We start from the raw sequence: 27,259 nt of genomic DNA, 5'->3' as shown, positions 1-27,259 counted from the left end.
ATTGCATCATATCCTGCAACATCTGGACAGACCAGGTACATATGCAAGGATCCTTTTTGTGGACTTAAGTTCGGCTTTCAACACCATCATCCCAGCTATTCTCCGGACTAAATTACACCAACTCTCTGTTCCCATGTCTATCTATCAGTGGATTACCAGCTTTCTGACAGACAGGCAGCAGCTTGTGAGACAGGGGAAATTCACTTCCAGCACCTGTACAATCAGCACTGGTGCCCCCCAGGGATGTGTGCTCTCCCCACTACTCTTCTCCCTCTACACCAACGACTGCATCGCCAAGGACCCCTCTGTCAAGCTCCTGAAGTTTGCAGATGACACCACTGTCATTGGCCTCATCCGAGATGACGATGAGTCTGCATACAGAAGGGAGGTTAAACAGCTGGCTGTCTGGTGCAGTCAAAACAACCTTGAGCTGAACATGCTCAAAAACGGTGGAAATGATTGTGGACTTTAGGAGGAACCCACCAACACTGTCCCCCCTCACCATTCTAAACAGCACTGTGGCAGCAGTGAAGTCTTTCAGGTTGCTGGGTACTACCATCTCACAGGACCTGAAATGGGAGACCCACTGACCCACATTGACCCACATTGACCCTCCATTGCGAAAAAGGCCCAGCAGAGGTTGTACTTCCTTTGCCAGTTGAGGAAGTTCAACCTGATACAGTTCTACTCAGCGGTTATTGAGTCTGTCCTCTGCACTTCAGTAACTGTCTGGTTTGGTTCAGCTACGAAATCAGACATCAGAAGACTACAAAGGACAGTTCGAACTGCTGAGAGAATTATTGGTTGCCCCCTGCCCCCCTTCAAGAACTATACACTTCCAGAGTGAGGAAAAAGGCTGGAAAAATCACTCTGGACCCCACTCACCCTGCCCACTACCTTTTTGAACTGTTGCCTTCTGGCCAACGCTATATACTGTATATATATATATATATATATATATATATATATATATATATATATATATATTGTCAATTGTGTATACTATATATACTTTTTTCTTTTCAATATTTATCTTTTTTTTATTAAATTTTAATTATTTTTTAAAAGTCTTGTTGCTGTTTTTGTATTGTTGTGTACTGGAAGCTCCTGTCACCAAGACAAATTCCTTGTATGTATAAGCATAATTGGCAATAAAGCTCATTCTGATTCTGATTCTGATGTTGTGGGGGTGCTTTGCTGCAGGAGGGACTGGTGCACTTCACAAAATAGATGACATCATGAGGAAGGAAAATTATGTGGATATATTGAAGCAACATCTCAAGACATCAGCCAGGAAGTTAAAGCTTGGTCGCAAATGGGTCTTCCAAATGGACAATGACCCCAAGCATACCTCCAAAGTTGTGTCAAAATGGCTTAAGGTCAACAAAGTCAAGGTATTGGAGTGGCCATCACAAAGCCCTGACCTCAGTCTGATGGAAAATTTGTGGGCAGAACTGAAAAAGCATTTGCGAGCAAGGAAGCCTACAAACCTGACTCAGTTACACCAGTTCTCTCTGGAGGAATGGGCAACTTATTGTGAGAAGCCTGTGGAAGGCTATCCAAAATGTTTGACCCAAGTTAAACATTTTAAAGGTAATGCTACTGAATACTAACAAAGTGTATGTAAATTTCTGACCCACTGGGAATGTGATGAAAGAAATAAAAGCTGAATCATTCTCTCTACTATTATTCTGACATTTCACATTATATATATATATATATATATATATATATATATATATATATATATATATATATATATATATATATATATATATACATACACATATACACTATTCACAAAAGATTAAGGAATACTAAAGAGGTGAGGGCATACCTCCAAAAAATGGATGTGGTAAAGGGGGTGGAATGAGGTTCTGGATCACTAAAGACGCGATGAATGCATTTATCTGTCCATATTTCTGGGTAAACATGCCCTCTTCACATGTGAAATGAGAAAAGGCATTTTTCTGTTGGCTGCTGGTTTGTTGTTGAGTCTATATAGTACTATATATAGTTTGCATTGCTGCATCTTTCAATCACAGCCTCTTTGCAAAGCCTGCATTAGATTGTGAGAGATTCACAAAACAGTCCACATAGAAATATGAAAAAAACTAATCACTGACACTTTTAAAATAAACTTAAGCAGCTTGTTTCTAATGTTAGGATCCTTCGGAAGGATATGCAGAGCGGCAGGTGCTACACACAGCCAGAAACGGCACAAGATTTGGCTGATTTTCCCACATTTGACTCTTATCAGTAGTTGTTCTATTGTTTAGGCATAATAGTGTCCATTCTGCTTATTTTACGTCACTGTGACTTTTTCTGACAAGAGAAAATCAAAGTATTTCAGAACTAGTCGTTTTGGCAGCTAACTTTCAAAAGATGCTTTTTTTGGACTGGGGAGGAAGTTTTGAGTTCAGAAAGTTACTGTATGTTTTTATAGTGCATGAACCGTTTTATCTCAAAAGATGAAGGAACGTGATTCCTCATGATATGACCCTTTTAAAGTAAAAAGTAAAGCAGTGAATTGTGATTGGCTTCTGGTGAAATGCATTGAACACATACCCACACAGGTCCTGCCATCTGGTGCCAGCTGTAGACCTGGGGACGGGCACTGGCAGCGAACCTCTCCTTTCATTACTTCACAGCCGTACTGGCAATTTGCTATGCTGCATGTCCGGGCATCTGAGAGAGACACATGGATAGTAGATTTGGCAGTTATGATACAACAAAATATTGCTGGCACTTTCAATACAACACAGAACAGGGGATGCAAAGAAAATGTAGCGGAGATTGGGGCTAGTTATCATACGAGGAAGTTGTCGCAGGGCTGTATCTCAGTAACTATAATTCCAATTACACAAATATGTGTTTTCTCTAGAAGTGGTTTTGTATGCTTGTTTCAAACACCTACGTAATTCAAAACACTCGAAAATAGAAACATTTTTGTGAATAATTTTTCTTTCCTTTGTACTAAGATTCCAATAACACCATATTTTGCAGTAACTGTTGGGTAAATAAGTTTACCACAAGTGGACCATACTAACCACACTGGCGTACATTAAGGTAAGGGTCAAATTAATAATGAAGGTAGAATTTAGCCGAAAGGTTAAACTCAGGACAAGGATATTTTTAATAAATATCAGGTCAGGGCAAGTCATCACATTTTTATTGTGATAAGTGTCAAGTTTCTTTATTAATGTTATAAATGTATGCAATTTATAGTAAATGCGCATTTGCTTATTAATGTATTTTCATAATTGTTTTACTGTTTCATAATTTATTTAGCTGAAGATTCCATTGTGACACCTTATCCCATACAGTGTGACAGCATCGCTGGGCTATTGGGTCAACATGTATTCAATGAACTATATCTTTTTTCCTGGGCAATAATGGTGTAAATGTTCAATAGCGTGTTTGTAGCCATGACTTTAAGGTATGTGTCTATACAGAAATTCACTGGAGTAAAACGTTTGACAACTGATCCAATTTACCTATAGATTTTCCATATATAAGCAACCAAGCATGAACACAGACATAGGATGGATAGTGCATACACCCATTAAATGAGGTGCAAGGCTAAGGGTCGCAAAAGAGAGCACACTATTCCGTATTTAGCTTCATGGCCTTGAAGGAAATGGGCAGTGAAGAGGATAACCTTGCTTTATTAGATTCTGCAGTGATACAGCCCTGCGGAAAAGCAGCACTCCACATTCTCAACCGTTGTAGAGGGTTGAGTATTTCACAGGCATTACTTTCTATGAGATCTGTGAGTTAAAACCACTCTGGAGACAAGAATATGGCACAATGTTCCTGCTTCAGAAGTAATGCTTTCTGTACATTTCGTTTTCTTTTTTTATTATTATTATATGTTTTATATATTAATAATATAAAATTGTATCTTCTTCATATATTAATATAAATTATTATAATGTTAAATAATTATATATACAGTATACAGAGATTCAGTGATTTTTTTTATGACTTTTCCAGTCATACATGAATAAAGTTTTTATTTTTAATCTTTTTAATTTTATAAAGATTACTCTCACAAGCAGCAATTTATATATTACATATATTAAAGCTGAAAATAAGATACAAATATCTACATTGATATAATGGATAATTTATATAAAAATAATTAAATTAATAAAATCTATAATGACTATTCATGACTTATTTATGACTTTTTATTTATGATTAAAATGAAAATAAAATAATGAATAATTAAAAAGTTTATTTCCATCAATTTTCCATGCAGGACTGGAAATCATAATATTAAAATGATCTGATTTTCCCAGAATTTCTTATGTGTGTGTGTATATATATATATATATATATATATATATATATATATATATATATATACTTTATATGGACACATTTGACAGAATGTATGTTAACATATTTCTTTAATAAACAAACATTTTAATTCAAAAATTATATTAAGAATGGATGAGTTGGACAGGACAGGAAAAGCACCCAAAAAGTTCCTCTCATATGTGGGAACTCCTTCACTACTTGGGTACACATTCTGTATAAAACACATCCCAACCTCACAAAGTCAGCATATTTGACACTATTATGACATACAGCTGCTAAAAATCATTTTTGTGTGTATAATTACATGAAGATATGAATATTTTGACACATACACCTGAACAGACTCTTATCAGATCAACACAAAACCTCTCAAAACTATGCAGTAATCTGTGATCCAAGCATTTCTTTACCACCCACTTCAAAAATACTGCTTCATTCTTTGATTAACAAGTGATTCAGTGGTGTTAGCTGAAGTGTGAGGTGAGACGATATTTATCAGAGCGTGGAATCTTGAACCCTTTGGAAGTGTAGTAAGCACCAGGCAAGCTCAGGCACGGTTCACTTGGCATAGTCAGCATTGCTCAAGGCCAGCAATAAGACATAGCCTTTACTGGCAGGGTTGAAGTTCACAACTTTCTCATATTTTTTGTGAGTCATTCTAAAGTTTTCTGCTTAGTTGCGGGATGCCCTGAGCTCTCACAATGATCTGTGTGGAAGAGAGGGGACAAAACTAAACAAAAACAAAACTAAACGAAACAAAAGTAACATAAACTAAACTAGATAACTTTCCATTTAAAATCAAAAATACATGCATTTTAAATTAAATTGAGCCAAGAAGACTTTTTGGTAGTATTTTCCAAATGCATAAATCTAGTGAACTAGTAAAAGTAAAAATTAAAATTATTAACTGCCACAAATGTGGTCAATAACAACCAAAATTTGCATGTCGATTTTTTTCTAATCAACAGAAAACCAAAATAGAAACCTGAGTCAATTTTGATTTGAAATCTGCTAAAGCCATAACTGTTAACTGCATATTTTGAAATAAATTAAAAGTACCTGCTGTATGAAATGTGCAGTTTGTACATAATGGTGGTTTTAAGGCACTAAGGTCTGGAACAATACACTGTGAAAAGTACTATCCAATTCAAATTGAATTTAATTGAACCATCTAACTTGTTGAAACATTATACTGTATCTGTGTGGTTCACTGCTTGGGGCCATGCTTTCTTTTTTCTATCAAGACAAAAAATAAAGTGCCTAAATACTTTTTTGGGCCAGTGTGCTTAATGGGGATTTTAAGGCTTTATTCTTTGTAAAGCTGCTTTGGAACAATACATCATGAAAAGTGCTGTACAGATAAAATTTTATTGAATTGAACATACCATCTCACACACATTACATATACTTATGGTTCACTCCTTTCTTTTTCTTTTGAAGTTTTATAGTCTATTGAACAACACAGCAACAGACACAGCTGGACAACATTTTCAGAAAACACGAGCTGTGACTCACTTCCACAGCTGCCGTCAGGTAACAGCATGTATCCATTGAGGCAATAGCATTTGTAGCTGCCATACGTGTTCATGCACCTGTGTTTGCAGGGCCGAGGCTTGAGGCCACACTCGTTCAGGTCTGCAGACAGAAACAACAGAGAGGGGGGTCAAAACATCCTCGTGTTTGGGTGGAAAGGCTGAGATGGCCAGGAATTAGGCTTAAACCAGAGGTCACATTTGAAAGGGCAATCCTCTCAAAGCTGTGAGGCGGTGTCTACGGAAAAAGGGTGAAACCGCAAGACACCGTGTCTGGACAGGCCCACCCCTGAGCGTATTGCTCGACAGCATGATGCACTTAAAACAAACCTGCTCTTTTGCTTCCAACACTGGAAAACTATTTTTTCATGAAGACCCTTAGTCCTGATGTTGGGTTTTGATACAGAGACACAAAGCGTCTTCCTTGTGAAAACTCTGCAATGGTCAACTGTCTACTAATTTCTAGACATTAAATACATAAACAAATATATTATAAACTTTGAAACAATTTAGTCATTTCTAGACTTTAAAGAACGAGAACCCAAACCATATGCACCCCTGACTAATGAGTCTTTACATGCACAGCAAAATGCGGATTACAATCGCTTATTCTACAAAACTGACAACACAAGTAAATATTGTTTACATGACATTTGGGGAAAAAAAAAATCTCCAGTTTTAATGTCAAAACATTAAACAGACATGCGCACAAGATGTGTGCACATTGAATAAGCTGGCAGAACTACAGTGAAGGTGTTTACAATTAAGACGAAATCAGGGTAATAGGCAAAAATCGTTTTTTGCTTAAACCGTTGATGACCTTACCTTGATAAAGGAGAGATGTTTAAAGCGTTTACATGACCTTAAGATATTAAGCATAATCAGTTTAAGATATAAGCTCAACTGACAGCTTCTGTAACATTTGAATAACAGCATATTGAGTGCTGTCTGCCTACTGCCCTATTATCATTGCAAAATTGATAATAGGGCAATATATGACAATAATAAAGCAACAGAAAAATCATACACTCAGAAAATATTTTAGCCTATTTTTAAGATTTACACATTTTAATTTCATGACAACTTTCCATCAAACCGATTGTGTAATCTTTATCCAAATTAAATTAGTACTACTTAAAATAATTTTGTTAAAGATTATTTTAAATTGATATATATTTGTTATGAAATTAAAATGCATAAAATATAAAATTTATGTTTTGAGTGTATATGCAATTATCAATGATTTTGAAATTATATTTAAAATAACAATTTTCAAATTTGTCAATGTTGATATTATCAGAAGTGTTAGGTTAAGTTACTCTAACAGTAATTCACTACAAATGACTATTTACTTCTCTAAAATGTAATCAGATTTCTTACAATGTAAGTTAAGTAAGTTACTCTTCGGCTGCCACAGAAAAACACACCAATATATTTACATGTATAAATCTATTCTACAAACATATTAAAGTATATGTAACCCAAGTAATGTACCTAAAGTAATTAACTTAATTGAGTGTCAGTAACTGTAATCTGATTACAAGAATAAAATGTAATGCATTACACTACTTTTTGACTAAATAATTAGACTACAGCCAACACTGATTATCAATAGCTAAATTGAAAATTGAATTGCCAATTTATTTGTTTTTGTTAATTGATTTTCTTTTTTCTTTTAAAATAATTGACAAGGATAGCTTGGAAATTGATAAAAGCATATTACTTTGTAATCACATCTTAAAAATAATTGTATTATTCACAAAAGTGAAATATATACTTACATATTTAAATCTATTTTTCTTTATCATCTTGTTTTTCTTTTCAAATGCTTGATTTTTCATACATTTATTCACACTTATACATTTAATAATTTTTTGTTTCATTTATTAAACGATTTCTCAAATGGGCTACAACACTGCACGTTGAGGGCAATAACAACCAGAATTTGGTTGAAGATTTTTCTCAAACCAATAGAGAGTAATGCTCCACTTCGATTTGAGATTGTGCTAAAGCCACCATGCACGGTTCGGATATGGTTTACCTCTGTGCTCAGCTATATATCCTGAAGTTTGTGCCACACTGGTCATCAGCTAGCAATATCACTTACATCTCAATACGGTAAGATACACAGCCAAGTTTACAGGCCAGACACGTAGAGTGATGCCTGCAGTCTCATTTGCACCAGACTGAAAATAGATTTTCCTGGTTGGGGCACATGAGTGTCTTTGGCATGGCCCAGTTCTGAGAGAATGGCGCCATCTTTAGTGGTCGGTTATGCGCGGAATGCATTCTCGAGAATCGAGTGCTAGCTATATTTGACAGATGGCTAGATTTAAATAGATAAATGCCACAGCTATAACACTGTATAAATGGTAATTGACATCACAGCGAGGTCACTTGACTGCGATGATTAGCAGAGGTGGGGGAGGACATTCATCAAGAAATATTACCTATTAGGGCTGAGCAGTAAGTATTGTGAAACTATAGAAATGTGTCATCTGGTAGAGATTGTGCTATACCAATCTTGTGAAACCAAGCAGAAAACGATAGACTACTTTGCAAACCGTGTTGCAGACAAGTGCTTCCAGTGTAGAAATGTTGATTATAGAGGGAGCAATTTCATGTTTTTTTATGCAAAATGTGGTGCGACATGCGGCGTCCCTTATATCAGACGTACACATAAATCATGTTTTAAATTCTACATAAATAATACTATTTAAGAAACATGTAATCCATGTAATGTACAGAAAAGTACAACTGTAAATCAATCGCTGTAATCTGATTACTAGAATTTATAACTGCTACTTACACTACTTTTTGACTAAAAAGTAATTAGATTACAGTAAATAGTTGATCAAATTACACCCAACACTGACAGTGAAATAAAATGACTCATAATTATTTAAGATTTTGGTAATACTGCCCACCGCTACCATTCATTTTATACTTCTATATTTCAAACCAATATAAAATAATCTCAGTTGCAAAGTAGAAAACAATCTTAAAATGGCAAACATTTCAAACCAATGCAAGAATGTATGAAAAGAAAAATATGTCAAACTCTTCAACACCTTGTCACAGTGCAGCAACCCTTTCTAACCACATATGTAGCTATGAGCTGCTGAGAACCATAATTAAACACTCAGAGAGAATTAAAATGTCTAATTAGGTAGCAATTTCATGATGATTAGGGGCATAATTGACCAACGTTGAATGCTTTGGCATTCTTTTCTTGTGGATATCATCAGTGGACTCTGTTAACACTTACTTGGAAACAAAAAGGCTGAAATAGTTGAAATTAGAAAATGGAAATTTGGTAAGACAAAAATAATTTGAAAATAATAATAATAATAATAATAATAATAATAATAATAATTTTCAGTGAATATTAAAAGAATAGTTCACCCAATAATTAAAATTTAGTCAACACTTACTCTCATCCCAATCTAAAACACAAAACAAGTAGTTTTACAGAATGTCCTGGCTGCTCTTTTCCATACAATGCAAGTGAATGGGGATGGGGCTGCAAAATATCCAAAAATGGACATTAAAGTACTATAAAATTGGCCCATACATCTCAACGCTACATTCCAATTGTTCATATAATAGCTTCATATGAGGAGCAGACAAGAAATCTTAAACATCATTCGTAGAAAACCATCTCTATCATAACTCTCAAATCTCATTTGTGCTTGCATAATGGATCATCAAACTCTGTCGCAACTAGGACATTTTTGCCTTTTGTGTTTCACGAAGAAGAAAAAAAACTTGAGTGTGGAATGACATGAGGGTGAAAAAATGATGACAGAATTTCCATTTTTCAGTTAACTATTCCTTTAAGTTATTATAATGTGGTATGCAGTTCCTAACGCTAAATATTAAAAGCTAACCTGACCTTACTCACTATAGCAAGTAGTAACAAACTGTCTACAAATACTCCGAATCCCATGTATATCTCTACCCTGCATTTCTGTCTTGTTCATTTTCATTTTTCTCTCCTACAGTGTTTTCACTTTAGATATATGTAGGCAGTAGCTCTCTGAGCACCATGTGGACAAACTGCTCTCAGACAAAATGTTTAAAAAACAGTGAGACAACTCAGTACTAACTCCTGTTATTGCCGAGGGGGGTGAAGAGGAGACTTTTCTGTCCATTATCAGAATGAGCTTTATCAGAATGAGCTTTATTGCCAAGTATGCTTACACATACAAGGAATTTGTCTTGGTAACAGGAGCTTCCAGTACACAACAATACAAAAAAACAGCAACAAGACTTTTAAAAAATAGTTAAAATTGAATAAAAAATAGATAAATTTTGAAAAGTATATATAGAATACACAATAGACAATATATATATATACAGTATATACATATATACATACATATTCACATACATATACACACACACACACACACATATACATATATATATATATACACACACATACATACATACACACATACACACATACAAACATACAAACATACAAACATATACATACACACACACATACACACATACATATACACATATACTACCGGTCAAAGGTTTTGAAACACTTATTATTTATTTTTTTTAATTTTTTCTCCATATTTTAGAATAATATTAAAGTCATCAAAACTATGGAATAACATAAATGGAAATATGGGAATTATGTTGGGAATTTTCCAGCCTTCGTCCTCACTCTGGATGTGTATAATTCTTGAAGGGGGGCAGGGGGCAACCAATAATCCTCTCAGCAGTCCGAACTGTCCTATGTAGTCTTCTGATGTCTGATTTCGTAGCTGAACCAAACCAGACAGTTATTGAAGTGCAGAGGACAGACTCAGTGACCACTGAGTAGAACTCTTTTTTGCAATGGAGTCAATGTGGGTCTCCCACTTCAGGTCTTGTGAGATGGTAGTGCCCAGGAACCTGAATGACTCCACTGCTGCCACAGTGCTGTTTAGAATGGTGAGGGGGGACAGTGTTGGGGGGTTCCTCCTAAAGTCCACAATCATTTCCACCATTTGAGCATGTTCAGCTCAAGGTTCTTTTGACTGCACCAGACAGCCAGCTGTTTAACCTCCCTTCTGTATGCAGACTCATCGTCATCTCAGATGAGGCCAATGACAGTGGTGTTGTCTGCAAACTTCAGGAGCTTGACAAAGGGGTCCTTGGCGATGCAGTCGTTGGTGTAGAGGGAGAAGAGTAGTGCACACATCCATAGGGGGCACCAGTGCTGATTGTACAGGTGCTGGAAGTGAATTTCCCCTGTCTCACAAGCTGCTGCCTGTCTGTCAGAAAGCTGGTAATCCACTGACAGATAGACGTGGGAACAGAGAGTTGGTGTAATTTAGTCCGGAGAATAGCTGGGATGATGGTGTTGAAAGCTGAACTTAAGTCCACAAAAAGGATCCTTGCATATGTACCTGGTCTGTCCAGATGTTGCAGGCTATGATGCAATCCCATGTTGACTGCATCATCCACAGACCTGTTTGCTCGATAAGCAAACTGAAGGGGATCTAGAAAGGGTCCGGTGATGTCCTTCAGGTGGTCCAGCACCTGTCTCTTAAATTACTTCATGACCACAGATGTCAGGGTGACAGGTTTGTAGTCATTAAGTCCTGTGATTTTTGGTTTCTTTGGGATGGTATGATAGTGGAACGTTTGAAGCAGCATGGGACTCCACACTGCTCCAGTGATCTATTGAAGATCTGTGTGAAAATGGGGGCCAGCTGGTTAGCACAGGATCTAATACATGCAGGTGAAACACCATCTGGGCCCTGTGCTTTCTTTATCCTTTGTTTTCAAAAGATGCGGCTCAAATCATCTTCACAGATCTTAAGTGCAGGTTGAATAGCAGGAGGGGGAGGAGGGGGGTTGCAGGAGGTGTTGGTGTTTGTTTGAAGTAAAGGTCAGTGTGGGTGTGGGGTGTGAGATTGGGCTTTTCAAATCTACAGTAGAACACATTCAGGTCGTTAGCCAGTTGTTGGTCCACCACAGGGTTGGGGTTACCACTCCACACTGATGCAGGGTCGTTAGCTGAAAACTTGTTTTTCAGCTTCTCGGAGTATCATTTTTAGCCACTCTGATTCCCTTATTCAGTGTGTTCCTGGCCTGATTGTACAAGACTTTATCCCTAACTCTGTAAGCATCTTCTTTGGCCTGACGAAGCTGCCTGAGTTCCGCTGTAAACCATGGTTTGTCGTTGTTAAATGTTAAATGTTAAATAAGTCCTAGTAGGAATGCACATATCCTCACAGAAATTGATATATGATGTAACAGTATCTGTGAGCTCATCCAGGTCTGTGGCTACAGCCTCAAAAACACTCCAATCAGTGCAGTCAAAGCAGGCTTGTAGTTCCATCTCAACTTCGTTGGTCCATCACTTTACAGTCCTTACTACAGGCTTAGCAGATTTTAATTTCTGTCTGTAGGTTGGAAGAAGATGAACCAGACAGTGATCAGATAGTCCCAAAGCTGCTCTAGGAACAGAGTGATATGCATCCTTTATTGTTGTGTAGCAGTGATCCAGTATATTTCTGTCTCTGGTTGGGCATGTAATGTGCTGTTTGTATTTGGGCAGTTCACGTGTGAGGTTTGCTTTGTTAAAATCCACAAGAAAAATAATAACTGAGTCCAGCTATTGTTGTTCTGTGTCTGTGATTTGATCAGCCAGCTGTTGCAGCACGGCATTCAAACACGTGTTTGGCGCGATATAAACACTCACCAGAATAAACGAGGAAAACTCCCATGGCGAGTAGAAAGGCTTACAATTAATAAAGAGCGTTTCCAAATTAGGACAGCACATCTTCTTTAACGTTGTAACATCTGTACACCAACTTTCATTGATGTAAAAGCATGTTCCACCGCCTCTCGTTTTCCCCGTTAACTCCGCGAAAAGATCCGCTCTGAACAGCTGAAAGCCCGGCAGATGTAACGCGCTGTCTGTAATGGCTTCACTCAGCCAGGTTTCTGTGAAGCACAAGGCAGCAGAGGTTGAAAAGTCCTTGTTTGTGTGGTTGAGGAGATGTAGTTGGTCCGTTTTGTTAGGGAGAGAGCGGAGATTTGCTAGATGAATACTCGGCAGCGTTGTCCCTCACCTGCGTCTCATAGCGCATTTAAACAACACAGCCGTGCCTCCGACTAAAATGTCAAACAAAACGTCCGAATATTCAAAATCCGAGAAAAGATTGACTGGTATATGCTGTCGAATGTTCAGCAGTTCGTCTCTGGTAAAACTGACTGGAAAAATATTAATAAACACAGGACAAACAAACAAAAACAACAAAACAATAGAAGTGCTCCGCACCAAGGTGGCCATCTGCGGCGCCATCATGATGTAATATAATTTATTGAAGACTCATTGGCCCTTTGCTCACTAAAATAAAGCTGAAAACAGCAGAAACGAAATGTTACATTCCCAGAATAGCCTTTTGGACTGGAGACAGCTCTGAACAACAGCAAACTAATGATTAAAATAAAAAAGGCTAATTTGTCCAGTCTGGTAGGGAGAAAACAGAGGGTAGGAGGTGTGAAGCTGGAACAGAGAGTACAGGTACTGTAGACTAAATAAATATACACCATAATGAATGTGGGACTGCAGCCTATTTCTTAGTGCTGCATTTATGAACAGTGGAGAATCAAATTAAATGAACCAGTGAGAGGCCATAAAGATATATAATTTAGGAGTTTAATTACTAGCCATCATACCACCCTTAACCATAGTTTCAGACAAAATATAGTGTTATAGTTATTGTCACTTTTGTAAAATCATTATCAGTGAATATACACTCACCGACCACTTTATTAGGAACACCTGTACACCTACTTATTCATGCAATTATCTTGTCAGCCAATCATGTGGCAGCAAGTGCAATGCATAAAATCATGCAGATACGGATCAGGAGCTACAGGTAATGTTCACATCAACCATCAGAATGGGGAAAACATTTGTTCTCAGTGATTTCAACCATGGCATGATATTTGGTGCCAGACAGACTGGTTTGAATATTTCTGTAACTGCTGATTTCCTGGGATTTTCATGCAAAACAGTCTCTAGGGTTTACTCAGAATGGTGCCAAAAACGACAAACATCCAGTGAGCGACAGTTCTGTGGACAGAAACGCTTTGTTGATGACAGAGATCAATGCAGAACGGCCAGACTGGTTCGAGCTGACAGATAGGCTACGGTAACTCAGATAACACCTCTGTACAATTGTAGTGAGCAGAATAGCATCTCAGAATGCACAACATGTCGAACCTTGAGGTGGATGGGCTACAACAGCAGAAGACCATGTCAGGTTTCACTTCTATCAGCCAAGAACAGAAATCTGAAGCTGCAGTGGGCCTCAGAAGAAATCGAGATTCATCAGACCAGGCAATGTTTTTCCAGTCTTTAACTGTCCAGTTTTGGTGAGCCCCCCTGGTGCCCCTATGTTAGAAAAAAACGCAGCAAAAGTGCCCTCTTGGATGCCCTTATGGTAGATAAAACTTGATTAAGTGCACTTAAAGCAACGGAAAGATTGCAGCTTACTAAAAATGCATTTTCTGGTTTGGTTTGCTTTTATAGCTGTATACCATGTGATGCCCGGATACTCTTGTGCAGCATAGATTTTGAATTTAATCTATGCATGGATATTGCCACACCTGTCTTCACTGAGACTGCCATTGCTTCTTCTGCACTCCAGAGAAAGGACCTTGATCTGTCAGTGTCATACACCATTGTAGAAGGGGTCACGGGAAGGGTGACAGCAATGAGGAAAGATGAGGAATTCAAGGTCCTCTTTTCAAAATCCAAAGAAAAAGCAGGGGTAGTTGGGTTCAAGTACAGCTCCCAATCTTCTACAGAGGACTATCAAGCCCAGAGCTTGGAGGAGCACTACTGGGGAAAGGTGTTCTTTACTTTTATTGACATCCTCTCCAAGGAAATAGACCAGAGATTCAAGGGGAAGGATGACACCCCAACTGGGGCAATCCTATTGGGTTTTCACTACCTTACCATGTCAAGTCACTGGAAAGGCATGACAGATGACAGAGCTGCCCTATCTGTTAGAGATGTTTACCAGTTTTATGACGTGGAGGAAGAAAATCTTGTCACTGAACTCAGGGTGTTCTACTCATCCTATGCTCTTCCAACCAGCAATGTGCAAGCTATGCTAAGGTGTCTTAAAGTCAATGATGTGGACACAGTTTTCCCTATCCTGACTAAGCTCCTCAAAATATACAGTATACCTCAATGCCAGTGACAGCCGCTTAAGTACATCGTTCATTCTCTAAACTGAAGCTGATCAAGACCCAGCTCAGGAACAGATGTAGGGAAGGCAGGCTCTCAGATCTTCTACTGCTATCCATTGAGAGGGACATCCCAGTTGACCCAAACGAGGTCATTGACATTTACAAACACATGGCCAAAAGAAGAATTCTACTCTGATTCCACCATCTCCCTACCTTGATTAAGCTCATCAATATACAGCTCATTCTCAGTCACGTCACTTGTGTGTGTGTGTGTGTGTGTGAGAGAGAGAGAGATTGTTTGTTTGTTTGTGTGTGTGTGTGTTTTGTAGTAGTTATACTTAAAATCTCATAAGAGTTACATAATAATTTTTTTTTTATCTTAACCAGGCTTTGGACCTTTTTTTCCATAAATGCATCACAAATTTTTGCGTGCTGGTGCCCCACCACATACAGCTGGTGCCCTTTTTATTTTTACCACTGACAACAGTAACATCAATGATATCATGACAGACATTATTTGAGTGACATCATACTTAAGATGGGCCTCAGATTGAAGAGACGGACAGAAGAAAGAAAGGAGACGTTAAAGAGGGACAGATCGGTGGAGAGCAGCCTGGCAGCCTCTTGAGTGTTCACAGAAGAAAGATGTCCTGCATCAGAAGTTCAGAGGAGCTGACAGACACAGAAAGGATGTGTGTGTGTGTGTGTGTGTGTGTGTGGGGGGGGGGGGGGGGTGCAGGTTGAAATTGCATGGTTTGTGTGTGTGTGTGTGTGTGTGTGTGTATTTCCGCCAAGGCATGCATGGCTTTCCCCATGTCATTCCAGCCATGCCTGTGTAGGCTTCAGGATCTGCTAGAATGGTAAAGTTTTTGCTCCAGCTGGGCTAAGCAGACTGCACCATGCACTTGGGCCAGAGGCGTCATCTGGAAAGCAGTCTTACATGAAAATCACACACAGAGGATTAGCTCACCCTCTGACGGCACCCCCATCGGCTGGTGGTCCATTGGAACATAAACAGGAGGGTGACTGTGCCACATTGGGGGGTTAATATAGGCTTGCTCTTCTTTTGGGTTGAAGACAACAGAGAAATAACAGCACACAGGGTAATGTGGACAAAAACATTAATAAAGCACACCTTTGAACAATGCATCTTCCTAGAGTGGAGAATGTTAGCATTAGGCAATAAGATAATTATGTTTAAGTAAGTTAAAGAAAACATGAAGTGGTATTCACAATGAATCTAATGTTCACAGTGTAATGTATTTCTAAGTTAAAAAGAAGATTAAGTGGGAAATAATGCAAGGTGGGAAATCACTATGATTCAGGTCACTAAAAGACCTGAGGTATGCTTTAAAGGGTTAATAAAGTAAATGGGGTCAAATTTGAATTCATTGATGCATCCCAAACCGCACACTTCTGCACTATTCTATGTCATTTTGTAGTGTAAGTAGTGCGAGTAGTATGTTAACATTGGAAATGCAACAAAAAGAAGTGTACTATGAGTACCCAGATGATGCACTTTTTGAACCGTCAAAATGGAGTGTGGAATGTTGGACACTTCAAGCACTCAGCGCTCGCGGTTTGCTGCACGTAGCGGAAGGGGCGGAGTTACCTGGCCGTGATGCTGGCCTGATAAAACAAAGTAAATATTGAGAATGTAGCAACTAGCGAAACTTAAGTGATGACAGCACCTTACAAATGTAAGTTGAATGATTTCCCATCACCCCATGCTGTGTGAATATGTATGTTGTTTGAGATACAATTGTTGAAGTTGTGTTGAGGTTGGCTAACGCGCTAAAGCTAGCAGCAACACATCGCAGGCGTTTGAAATGTCACTTCTGTCAGCTATTAAACAGCAAATGTTTCTGTGTAGTTAGAAAAAGTTTATTGTTCCATTTAGCATGTTACTACACACACACTACATGGCTGAGTGCATATATTGTAAGTGCATAGTGTAGTGCGTCATTTGGGACACAGCTCATGTTATCTTTAAATGAAAGTATAATGTTACATTCCTGGTCTGCACAGAATAGATAGTATAGACGATGATCAGATGTTTTTCGTCCTCAATCTGATTTTGGAAGAAAAAAAAAATACAAGTGGGCAAGGCTCAGTTTCAGCTGCATAATTACATGGTGAGCACCATGAGGATGGAGACTTTTGTCTCTGCAGAACAAAAATAGGTGTTTTCCAATCAGTGGGCGTTTTCAAACCGGGTTGGGTGTTTTTGAACCGCTTTAAATGATTTGCCTACTACATTCTTTCATTGGATAGTTTAAAAACACCCATCTCGATTAAAAAAAACAAAACACCCACAGGTTGAGAAATGGCCATTATTGTTCCGCAGAGACAATGTTACAATCCTGGTCTGCATAAAATAGATGGTATAGATGATGATCACATGTTTTTCGTCCTCAATCTGACTTTGGACTTTGTGGGCAAAGCTCAGTTTTAGCTGCATAATTACATGGTGAGCACCAAGTACCATGCCTGGAACATTATTTTTATTATTAGTGCCAAACAAAGAGACCAAACCTAAGAATAGTACAGAGTGCCTGCAGGGTTACATATTTAAAGTGATAATAGTGTGGTATAACTCTTCTGCTTTTTAAAATTCCAAGTACAGTGACCGACAACTGTCTGTGATTGACATTGGAAAAAAGAGGAGGGAATGTCAGTGTTACAGAACAATGCAGTTGCTTCATGGTTTAATTACATGGTGACATGTAAAGAATCCCATTTAATCCCTTCAGCTGTGCTTGGCTTTCCAACTTCTAAATATCATACGGAAATGATCAGCGTTTTTCCACAAACAAACCACATTAACTATTATTATGCCTATAAATGGATTACTGAAATTCAAACGTTCAGATGAATAAGGCAGACTATGCAGTTGTTTAAATATGTGCTTGTGCCAGCATTCAGAGGCCATATCTTTATGGTTTTGAACAGGAAGACACCCAGGAAGACATTCAAGGGGCTATAAGCTTTTGCAGCATTTTAATATTTTCTTAAATGATAAATTATAATAATAAATTTAGTCAGGGTTTCTTGCACCGAAAACAGCTGTAATTTGGTTTTACCAGATAACTTTCCACCTTCTGAGAACTGACAATGAAAAAGGCTGTTTTTGTTACTGTACCTTTAAGACTACTATACAGTATCAAAGTCTTTCTAGAAAGTCAGTCCACTGTCGGCCATCTTTGGAACGCTCTCGGGAGGCTATTTCCAGTCATGACAGTGCAGCTCCTATCTACTTGAATGGGGAAAGACCGAAATCTAAAAAATTTCAAATCAGCAGTAAAATCTAACAATGCTGGTATACTAACTCATGCTTCTTTACCTCATATTATGCTAAAAAACGTAACACGGCTTGTATAGCTAATGTGCACAAATTTTCCAGCCTTTTCTGTCCCCGCACAGTCTGCGCGGACAGAAAAATCTGGCTGCAAGCGGACACTTTGCGCAGACATCCGAAGACACTCCTGATGATGAAAAGTACGTCACACAGACTGTGCGTGGACAGTTGCAGAATGCGGACAGGCGAAGTATACTTTGGGCTTAAACCGTATGATTTTAATCCTTTTCAGTGATATCTGTCAGGTATTGCCCTTTAAATAAAGTACTGCTCTTTAAATAATGTATAAAAACTTAGATTGCAAGTTAGCTAAAAATGAGATCCTGTATTGTATTGATTTGAAATTGAGTTGATTAATTAAACCATTAGAAGTCATCTTAATGTTGAAAAGAATAATACAACTCTTAACCCAGATAGCACACACATACATCTCCGAGATGTCTGTTTTAGATTTTTCATCTGGAAAGCATCGCATTCTAATCGAACATCTGCTAAACATCTTAAAAGGATCAGATTTACAAACCATCTAAATTGTAAATGTCTCAAAGACATCTGATGAATGATTTATTTGCATCTGAAAGAAAACGTCTAATAGACTTATTGCAGATGAGAAAAACAACCTAAAAAATATGTCTTTCAGATGTAAACACTCATCAAATAGACATCTGAGTGATGTACGTGTGCTATCAGGGGATGTTCACCGTCAGACCCTATAATGGATTCTTGACAGGCACCATGAACAGCAGGTAAGCAGCTTCTCAATTACACAGACCCCCACTGAACATTAGCATCTTATTAAATTCATCTGATCTGCGGAGAGCTGAATGCCACTCAGTGTCATTTCACTCCTAAATGGATTAGTGATATAATGAGTTTATTTGTTCTAGGCAAAGATGCCCATCTGTCTCTTGTCATCTCCATGACAGTGAAGAGCAACTCCAGGCACTCTGCTTGACACAACTGAGCAGATCGAAGGATGCGAATGCTAATTATGCTTTTATTGCAAAAAAAAAGCTTATTTGCTGGATTTCTGTGAGTTTATGACTCAGATTTTTAAAAATGTGTGTGAAGAGAACTGTTACTGAAAATCAACTAAAATTAATATTAATGCAACTGAATGAATTATAAGACTTTGCAGAAAAATTGTTTGTGATTATTATTAATAACTGTAATTATCTATTACTGTAAACTTCTCTCCGGAATACTTGAATCTGATCGGTCAATCTGGTCAAAAATAATGACTGTTAAACTGTATTACAAGATAACCAATTTACTACATATCTATGCTAGTTTCGTGTTTATTTTACGATATTGATCATCTGACTGTACATACATTATGCATTACTTATTGAAAATTTTTCATTTATTGAATGTGTCTTTTATCCTATTGTCAAGGTTGTCCATTACAGGGATTTTACTACGGTTAAAGGGATAGTTCACCCAAAAATGAAAATTCTCTCATCATTTACTCACACTCATGCTATCCCAGATGTGTATGACTTTCTTTCTTCAGCAGAACACAAAGGAAGATTTTTAGAAGAATATCTCAGGAAACATAAAAGTAATACATAAGACTCCAGTGGTTCCCAATCTGTCACTCACTCGACGTTGTGTCGATGTAGTGACACTAGGGGTCACTCTTGGGAGCGCGAGACACCTCTGGTCTTTGATAAAAGGCCAATGAAAATTGGTGAGTGGTATTTGCATGCCACTCCCCCTGACATACGGGTATAAAAGGACCTGGAGCTGCAGCTGCAACCACTCATTCAGATTTTCTCTTCGGAGCCGAATGGTCATGCTCACTGAGCTGAATTCCCACGACTGTTCATTCACCTCTGCTGGATCTGACAGTGCATTTCAGCGGCTTCTCCCCCCTCTGCACTGGTGCAATGCAGAGAATGCCCCTGGGCGCTTCGGCATAAATAAAAGAGTATATTTCTCTAAAATAGTATATTTCTCTAAAAGAGCGGCACACACGTAACGTCTTTTTAAAGACGCGTCTTTCTAAAGATGCTTTTCCGATTGTGTGTTATTCCTGGTTGCACTCGTTATCTCTCGCCTTCTGGCGGTCACGATCACTGTCTTTCGTGTCTGGGCACTGCTCACACAGAGACAGCGTTCGTGGATGATCATGTTAGGATATGTCCATGGCAACGTTGTGGTCGCGGCTCGCCTTCGTTAGAAAGCAAGCCACCCCAGAGGCTCCCCGCCTCGGTCCTCTTACCCACGGATATGAGGCCAGCGCGGCTAGCACTGGGGGCGATTTGGGGACCCCAATGGGACCGCCTCCACCGGGTATCCCCCCGTGGACCTCCCATTCCCCAGCACACTCGTCTGCCCCGATCGGGCTTCCGGATGAGTCCGCCGGCTCATCTCACGGCGAGTTCGACCTCTTATTCGGAGCCAGCGAAAATGATGAGCTCTCGAGCGCAGCATCGGAGAGCGGGCTCGTCCAGTCAGAAGCCTCAGCTGGGCTCCTCCCTTCGGGGACGATTGCCCAGTCACTGGCTGACGCAGAGATGACGACATGCTTTCCTGGGCAGCCGCGAGCGTCGGCTAGAGTGGAACCCTCTGCTCTTCCCTGAACCCTGGCGGCTCGATGATTGGTTCCTGGGCTTGCGGTGCTGCTCAAAGCCATGCCCCGCCCCCGTTCCTTTCTTCCCGGAAGTGCATGAAGAGCTGACAAGGTCGCGGGAGGCACTTTTTACTGTCCGGTTCCGATCTTTTCAGCTTCCCCGCCCTCACTACCCTCGATGGTGGGGTGGCCAAGGGCTATTCGGCAATCCCCCGGTGGATAAAGGCACCTATGCCCGCAAAGCGCCGCCCAAAGCCCCCGTCCAAGGCCCCCGTCCAAGGCCTGTAGGTTTACGTTGACTCTGACAGCTAAGGCCTACGGTGCCGCTGGACAAGCCACCTCCGCCCTGCACGCCATGGCTCTCCTGCAAGCCTGCCAAGGCGCTAAAGGAACTGCATGAGGGTAGTTTGCCCTGGGATTGATGCAGGAACAGCACTGGCAACTGACCTCGCTCTCCGAGCGTCGGAGGTCACGGCGCGGTCTCTCGGGCGGACGATGTTCACATTAGTGGTCCAGGAGAGCCATCTTTGGCTCAACCTGGTCGAGATGGGTGGGGCCAACAGGACACAATTCCTTGCTGCCCCCATCTCCCAGGCTGGCCTATTCTGCGACATTGTCAAGGACTTTGCCCAGCAGTTCTTGACGGTGGAGCAGTAGACGGATGCTAGCTGGCATATCCTGCCCCGGCGCGGCTCAAGATCCCGCACCCCGTCTGCTCATCGCCAAGGGCGTCCCCCTGTGGTGACTGCACCGGCTCTGCCGCAGCCCACCCCTTCGGCCTGGCCCCGGCGTGGAGCCCACCGCAAGAAGCAGACACCACCCATCTCGCGGCCACCCAGAACCCGTGAAATGCTTCAAAGTGCCCTTGAGACAGGTGACCCAGGGACAATGAAACCCGCTGCTCTGGAGCTGGTAAGCAGATCTCTCCATCTTTTTGTTACCTTTTGCATTTAATTGCACTGCATGCCCAAGTGGCTGCAGTACTCAAGAGCTCAGCCAGAGCAGTTTCCTTGTTCCCTGGGTCACGTATCCGGTGTGCACGGCTGTCATCACGACCACCGTCCACCACTCTGGCAGGTTTGGCGCTCCAGCGGCGGTCTCCTGCCCCTGAGCGCCCAGCTGTGGCACAAATCCGCCCCCGATGTGACAGTCTCCACGGGTCACGAGTACAGGCCTCTTCCTCCCCCATCTCAGGCTGTTCCGGGGGTGATCACAAGGAGCCAGGTAAGTGCTTTGATGTCCTTAGACTCAGCACGGCCACGACGTGGTGTGTCACCTCGAGCTCCACCCCGCCGTGAGGCCCCACCTGCCAGTACGTCCGATGACGTTGTCCCTTTGGTCCCCCTTGCGCGGAACTTGGACGCATCGCTTGCGCTTTCCAATCCGTCACGATGGCTGGTCCGGACTGTCCGACTCGGCTACGCGATTCACTTCGCCGGGCATCTGCCCAGGTTCAGCGGTGTCCACTTCACCTTGGTGAAGGACAAAAACACTGCTACCTTGCGCAGAGATCACTACCCTCCTACGGAAGGGCGGGATAGAACCTGTCCCTCCAGCCGAGATGAAGAAGGGGTTTTACAGCCCGGTGGGTTGCGGCCAATCTTGGACCTGTGAGTACTGAACTAGGCTTTACACAGACTCCCGTTCAAGATGCTGACGCAAAAACGCATTCTGGCGAGCATCCGGCATCAAGATTAGTTCGTGGCGGTAGACCTGAAGGATGCGTACTTCCACGTCTCGATCCTTCCTTGACACAGACCCTTCCTGCGGTTTGCGTCCGAGAGTCAGGCGTATCAGTACAAAGTCCTCCCTTTCGGCCTGTCCCTGTCTCCTCGCGTCTTTACAAAGGTCACAGAGGCTGCCCTTGCCCCGTTAAGGGAGGTGGGCATTCGCATTCTCAACTGCCGGCCCAGTTTCTTACCCACACCTATTATATTGCTGAGGACCTACAGAGCTGAGATATTTTTTGTTTGTGTTCTGCTGAACACAAACAGAAAGAAAGTCAAACACATCTGGGATGGAGGGTGAATAAATTATGAGAGAATTTTCATTTTTGGGCGAACTATTCATTTTAGGAGGATTTTTGTGTGTAATGCGAAGCTAAGTATTTTTTGCTTTTAAAATTGATTGCAATCAGAATTTAGAATCTGAAAATATATACTGTACTGTTTTACAAAGCTATAATTTTTATTTGTGTTTCAGGTATAATATAATAAATAAATAATATTATATTATATCTGCATCATTAAGTACAAAAGGAAACAGTTATACAGAACTGTCAACAAACAGAAATTCTGACTTCATGTTGTTACGATCAAATGTCACAAAGTACCGACTTGGAATCTATTAAAAATCAATCATGAATAATATTAGCAACTATTAAAATATTTAATGAAATAAAAGTGATTGGGTTTCTCAGGTGCAATAATTTAATTAGCAAGCTGATTGTTTTGCTATAGATAAATCCTATAAACAAAAACACTTAGCAGCTTGATAAGCACTTCAGTCAGCTGCTGAAAATTAAAGGCTTGATTATTTCCACTGATAATTTTAATATGCCATCCAGGCATCTGCTCTAAACAGCACCTGTCAAAGTTTAAAGCGAACAAGACAAATAAGCCCTCAGTATCACATAATCATCTGTCATTTCCCCTAAAAATTATCTGATACTTTTAATCGCTTCTGTCATAAGAGCCTTTTTAAGCTGATAGGAACGTCATCTGTTGAGAAACAGAAATAATTTCCGCTCGGTCCAGAAAGGCAAAGAAGCTTCATCAACTTGACACAAGACCACGATGCAAGACAAACCGAAAAGATTCTGTTCCACATTCCACAAAGGATTGTTTTCCCTTCCCTCCCATCTTTTAATTACAGCTTCTCCCTTTGCCTTGCAAGGGCACGAAATCCTCTCGATAAGTCTTCTAGCTTTCTCCTCTCAAATGGAAATGTGCCGTTTTAAATCAGCGGTTATCTCCGTTGCCGGCGGTCTTCTGATGAGACGACCTCAGACAGTATCTAGTCCCACATCTCTTCTTTATTTTGGTGCAGCATTCTCGACTGTAATTGAGATATTATCATCTAAAGGGGAAGTCTCACTTCCTGAATATCTATAAAACTCAATACAACATCAAGCGTCTCGAATGAACGTTTTGCCACACCTGCCAATGCTGGGTAAATTGAGAAAATTAAACATATATGCTTTTTTACAGGCCATAAAACTGTATTTTGCATTATTTTTAGCAAAGAAAATAAAATAAAATGAAAGCTGGATTATTTAGCTGTTTTTCCTTAGTGTCAAACATCGCAGGTCAATCAGTAAAACTACACCTGTCATAAAAACGTGAAGGAACATTGTGGTTTTGTTCTTCATAGTTTCATTTTTATTGTTTAATGTGAAAACAATTCCACAAACTGTAAAGTACTGTATATGTCGCCACATCAAGTTCTAGGAAAATTAAAACTTTAGGAATCCTAGATAACTCAAGATGGTAGTTTGAAGATCTGCAAGTTGCAATATATTTTTTCTTCAGTAGATTATTGGTATGTTTTTGATTTGAATCGCAATGTCATGTCATTGCTCAGAGTATAATTTTTTCAGTTTGATTTAAACTTTATTATGTTACCGTTCTTGATAAAATTCCCACCCAACTGGCAGTTAACATAATTTTATGTATTCGCCAAAGCAAATATTATCCATCTGGTGCTTGGTGAGTGTTAATAACTGCCAAAACATTGTGCTGATTAGACCTCCATGGTGACAACTACATCAAAAGGCCATTAAATAAAATCATCGACAAATTGGAGCTTTAGAATTCAGTTCATTTTAACAGAAAAAAGATAAATTAATTTATTTCATCGATTGGACTTCAGCGCTTACCTTGGTTGCATGTTTTTCCTGTGTAACCTGGATGGCACTTGCATTTGTTAGGTCCCACGCATTCTCCATGTTTACATCCGTGCTGGCATACAGCTGTAGGCAACAAAAAAAATAATAAAAAATAATGAGTATGATTTTAACACCGAATGCCAGTCTATGCATTAGACATAGAAACATGTAACATGAAAGAGCCTTCAGTTTTCCCATAAGAAAATCTACCTTACTTGTTATGGGAAATAAGAACAAGTGTCTGTTTAATTAGACTTTGAGGATATTGTAACGAGAGAGCCACAAAAACTTTATTTTGGAACGCTGGCCCCTACATCAATAATTCATTGTTTGCCATGACCATTTTAATGAACTTGGGATATGGAGAGTGTACGGTCCACCTCACATCTGCTTTTTGACTCATTACATCTCACATTTGGATTGGGAGCCAGCCCAGAGCTGTGTAATGTAGGAACCTTTAAAGGGATAGTTCACCCAAAAATGAAAATTCTTTGACTTTCTTTCTTCTGTAGAACACCAATGAAACTTTTTAGAAGAATATCTCAGCTCTGTAGATCCATACAATGCACGTGAATGGTGACCAAATCTTTGAATCTCCAAAAATCACATGAAGTCAACATAAAAGTAATCCATAAAATTCCAGTGGTTAAATCCATATCTTCAGTAGCGATATGATAGATGTGGGTAAGAAACAGATTGATATTAAAGTCCTTTTTCACTTTTAATATCCACCTTTGACCAGCCCCAACCAGTAGGTGGTGATATGCATGAAGAATGTGAATCAACAAAAAAAAAGAAAAGAAGAATGTGGAAGTGAAAGTGAAAGTGGAGATTGATAGTAAAATAGGACTTAAATATTGATCTGTTTCTCACCCACCATTATCATATCACTTCTGAAGACATGGATTTAACCATTAGAGTCTTGATGATTACTTTTACACTGACTTTATGTGATTTTTGCAGATTCAAATTTCTGGTCACCATTTACTTGCATTGTATGGACCAGCAAAGCTGAGATATTTAACAAAAAAACTTAATTTATGTTCTGCAGAAGAAAGAAAGTCATACACATCTGGGATGGCATGAGGGTGAGTAAATGATGAGATAATTTTTGGGTGAACTACCCCTTTAACATCCAAGACTGGGGGTGAAGTTCCCGAGAGCTGATTTAGGGTGAATAGTCAAATAATAAAAAAAAAGTGCCTATGTTTGGAATGGCATACTACCCACTGTTGTTGAGAGAAAGTAGTATGCATGTAGTCTCCCCTCCATGGACATTTCACCCAGAGAATGGAGCTCTCATGTGCCCATATGGCCAACAACACTTACCGCTTTGGCCACTGTGGGCAGTGTTTTGAATTTCGGTAAGCACAGACCAATTTTAGCTAAAGAAAATTCAACCTATTAAAAAGATTGTTCCATATTAGATAGTCAAAAACAAAATCTCTTCAAAAGAAAAAATAACACTTTTACACTTGCGCTTGTCTTCTAACGACTTAAGAGACTTCAGAAGAATTGTGCAATTTATTTTTTTAGGGAGCGAACAGTTTTGCAAATGGGACAGCCCTAAGTCAGTGCCATGTTTACTGAACTAGGTTGAGACACATGTTTACATGCAGAGCGAAATTGGGATACTGGGCAAGAATCTACGTGTGGGAATCGTTTTTTTGCTTAAACTGCGTGCAACCTTACTACGATTAAGGAAAATGTTTACATGTTTTACATGGTTTACATGACCACATATGTTGTAAGCATATTAAGCAATATTGGTGTAAGAATGTACAGTACATGTAAATGTGCTCACTGCAATGTGCTTTTATTTCCAGTGTGATGAATGCACTGCAAGTGATATCAACTGTAATTTTTAACATCTGCTTTTTGACTCATTATTTTACTGAATTACCGAAAGTTAAGACATTTTAACACAAAACTGGATTAAAAATACATGTAAACCACATTTGTTTGCTAGGTGACAACTGAACGTCTCTTACTGAATAAAACACACAACATAGTGAGGTTGGGTGATATCATTGTGGCATGCTACTATTTGAAAGGTTTATTGTTGCATAATTCATACTTTTAACAATAGTGTGCAATATTAGGTACATACTGTTATGCAGTAAGCAGTATGCTCATATTCCATTCTGAATACAATCAGGGGCTGAGGTGGCACAATCTCATATGTACATTCCGAGCCAAAACACCAGCTGCTGTACCTCCCTCCCTATGACACTAGATTGGACTCGACTAGGCCAGGCTTACTGCAGAACGCTCAAGCATGGCTCATACTCCAACCTGCAGTCAGCTGAGACTAATTTCCATTAAAAGCTTCATTTAGTCTCCAATTATAGAGGCCTATCAGA

The 27,259-nt window shown here is 39.6% G+C and overlaps 1 protein-coding gene across 6 annotated transcripts in view; it reads right to left on the bottom strand.

Moving 5' to 3' along the window:
* LOC127444684 (nephronectin-like) overlaps positions 1–27,259 on the bottom strand; it is a 72,506-nt gene that overhangs the window by 18,700 nt on the left and 26,547 nt on the right. For 2 of the 6 annotated variants that reach the window (XM_051704205.1, XM_051704206.1), the window contains 4 exons: positions 24,888–24,980; positions 16,048–16,140; positions 5,842–5,961; positions 2,569–2,688 (listed from right to left, as the gene is read on the bottom strand). In XM_051704205.1, coding sequence (XP_051560165.1) covers positions 2,569–2,688; positions 5,842–5,961; positions 16,048–16,140; positions 24,888–24,980 — 426 coding nt within the window. The remainder of the gene's footprint in view (positions 1–2,568; positions 2,689–5,841; positions 5,962–16,047; positions 16,141–24,887; positions 24,981–27,259) is intronic. The other 4 variants (XM_051704208.1, XM_051704209.1, XM_051704210.1 and 1 more) reach the window with 2 other exon arrangements.

Source organism: Myxocyprinus asiaticus, chromosome 8, assembly GCF_019703515.2.
Source record: "Myxocyprinus asiaticus isolate MX2 ecotype Aquarium Trade chromosome 8, UBuf_Myxa_2, whole genome shotgun sequence".
Lineage (NCBI taxonomy): Eukaryota > Metazoa > Chordata > Actinopteri > Cypriniformes > Catostomidae > Myxocyprinus > Myxocyprinus asiaticus.
The sequence above is the reverse complement of the archived record's forward strand: the minus strand, read 5'-3'. Positions and strand labels throughout refer to the sequence as shown.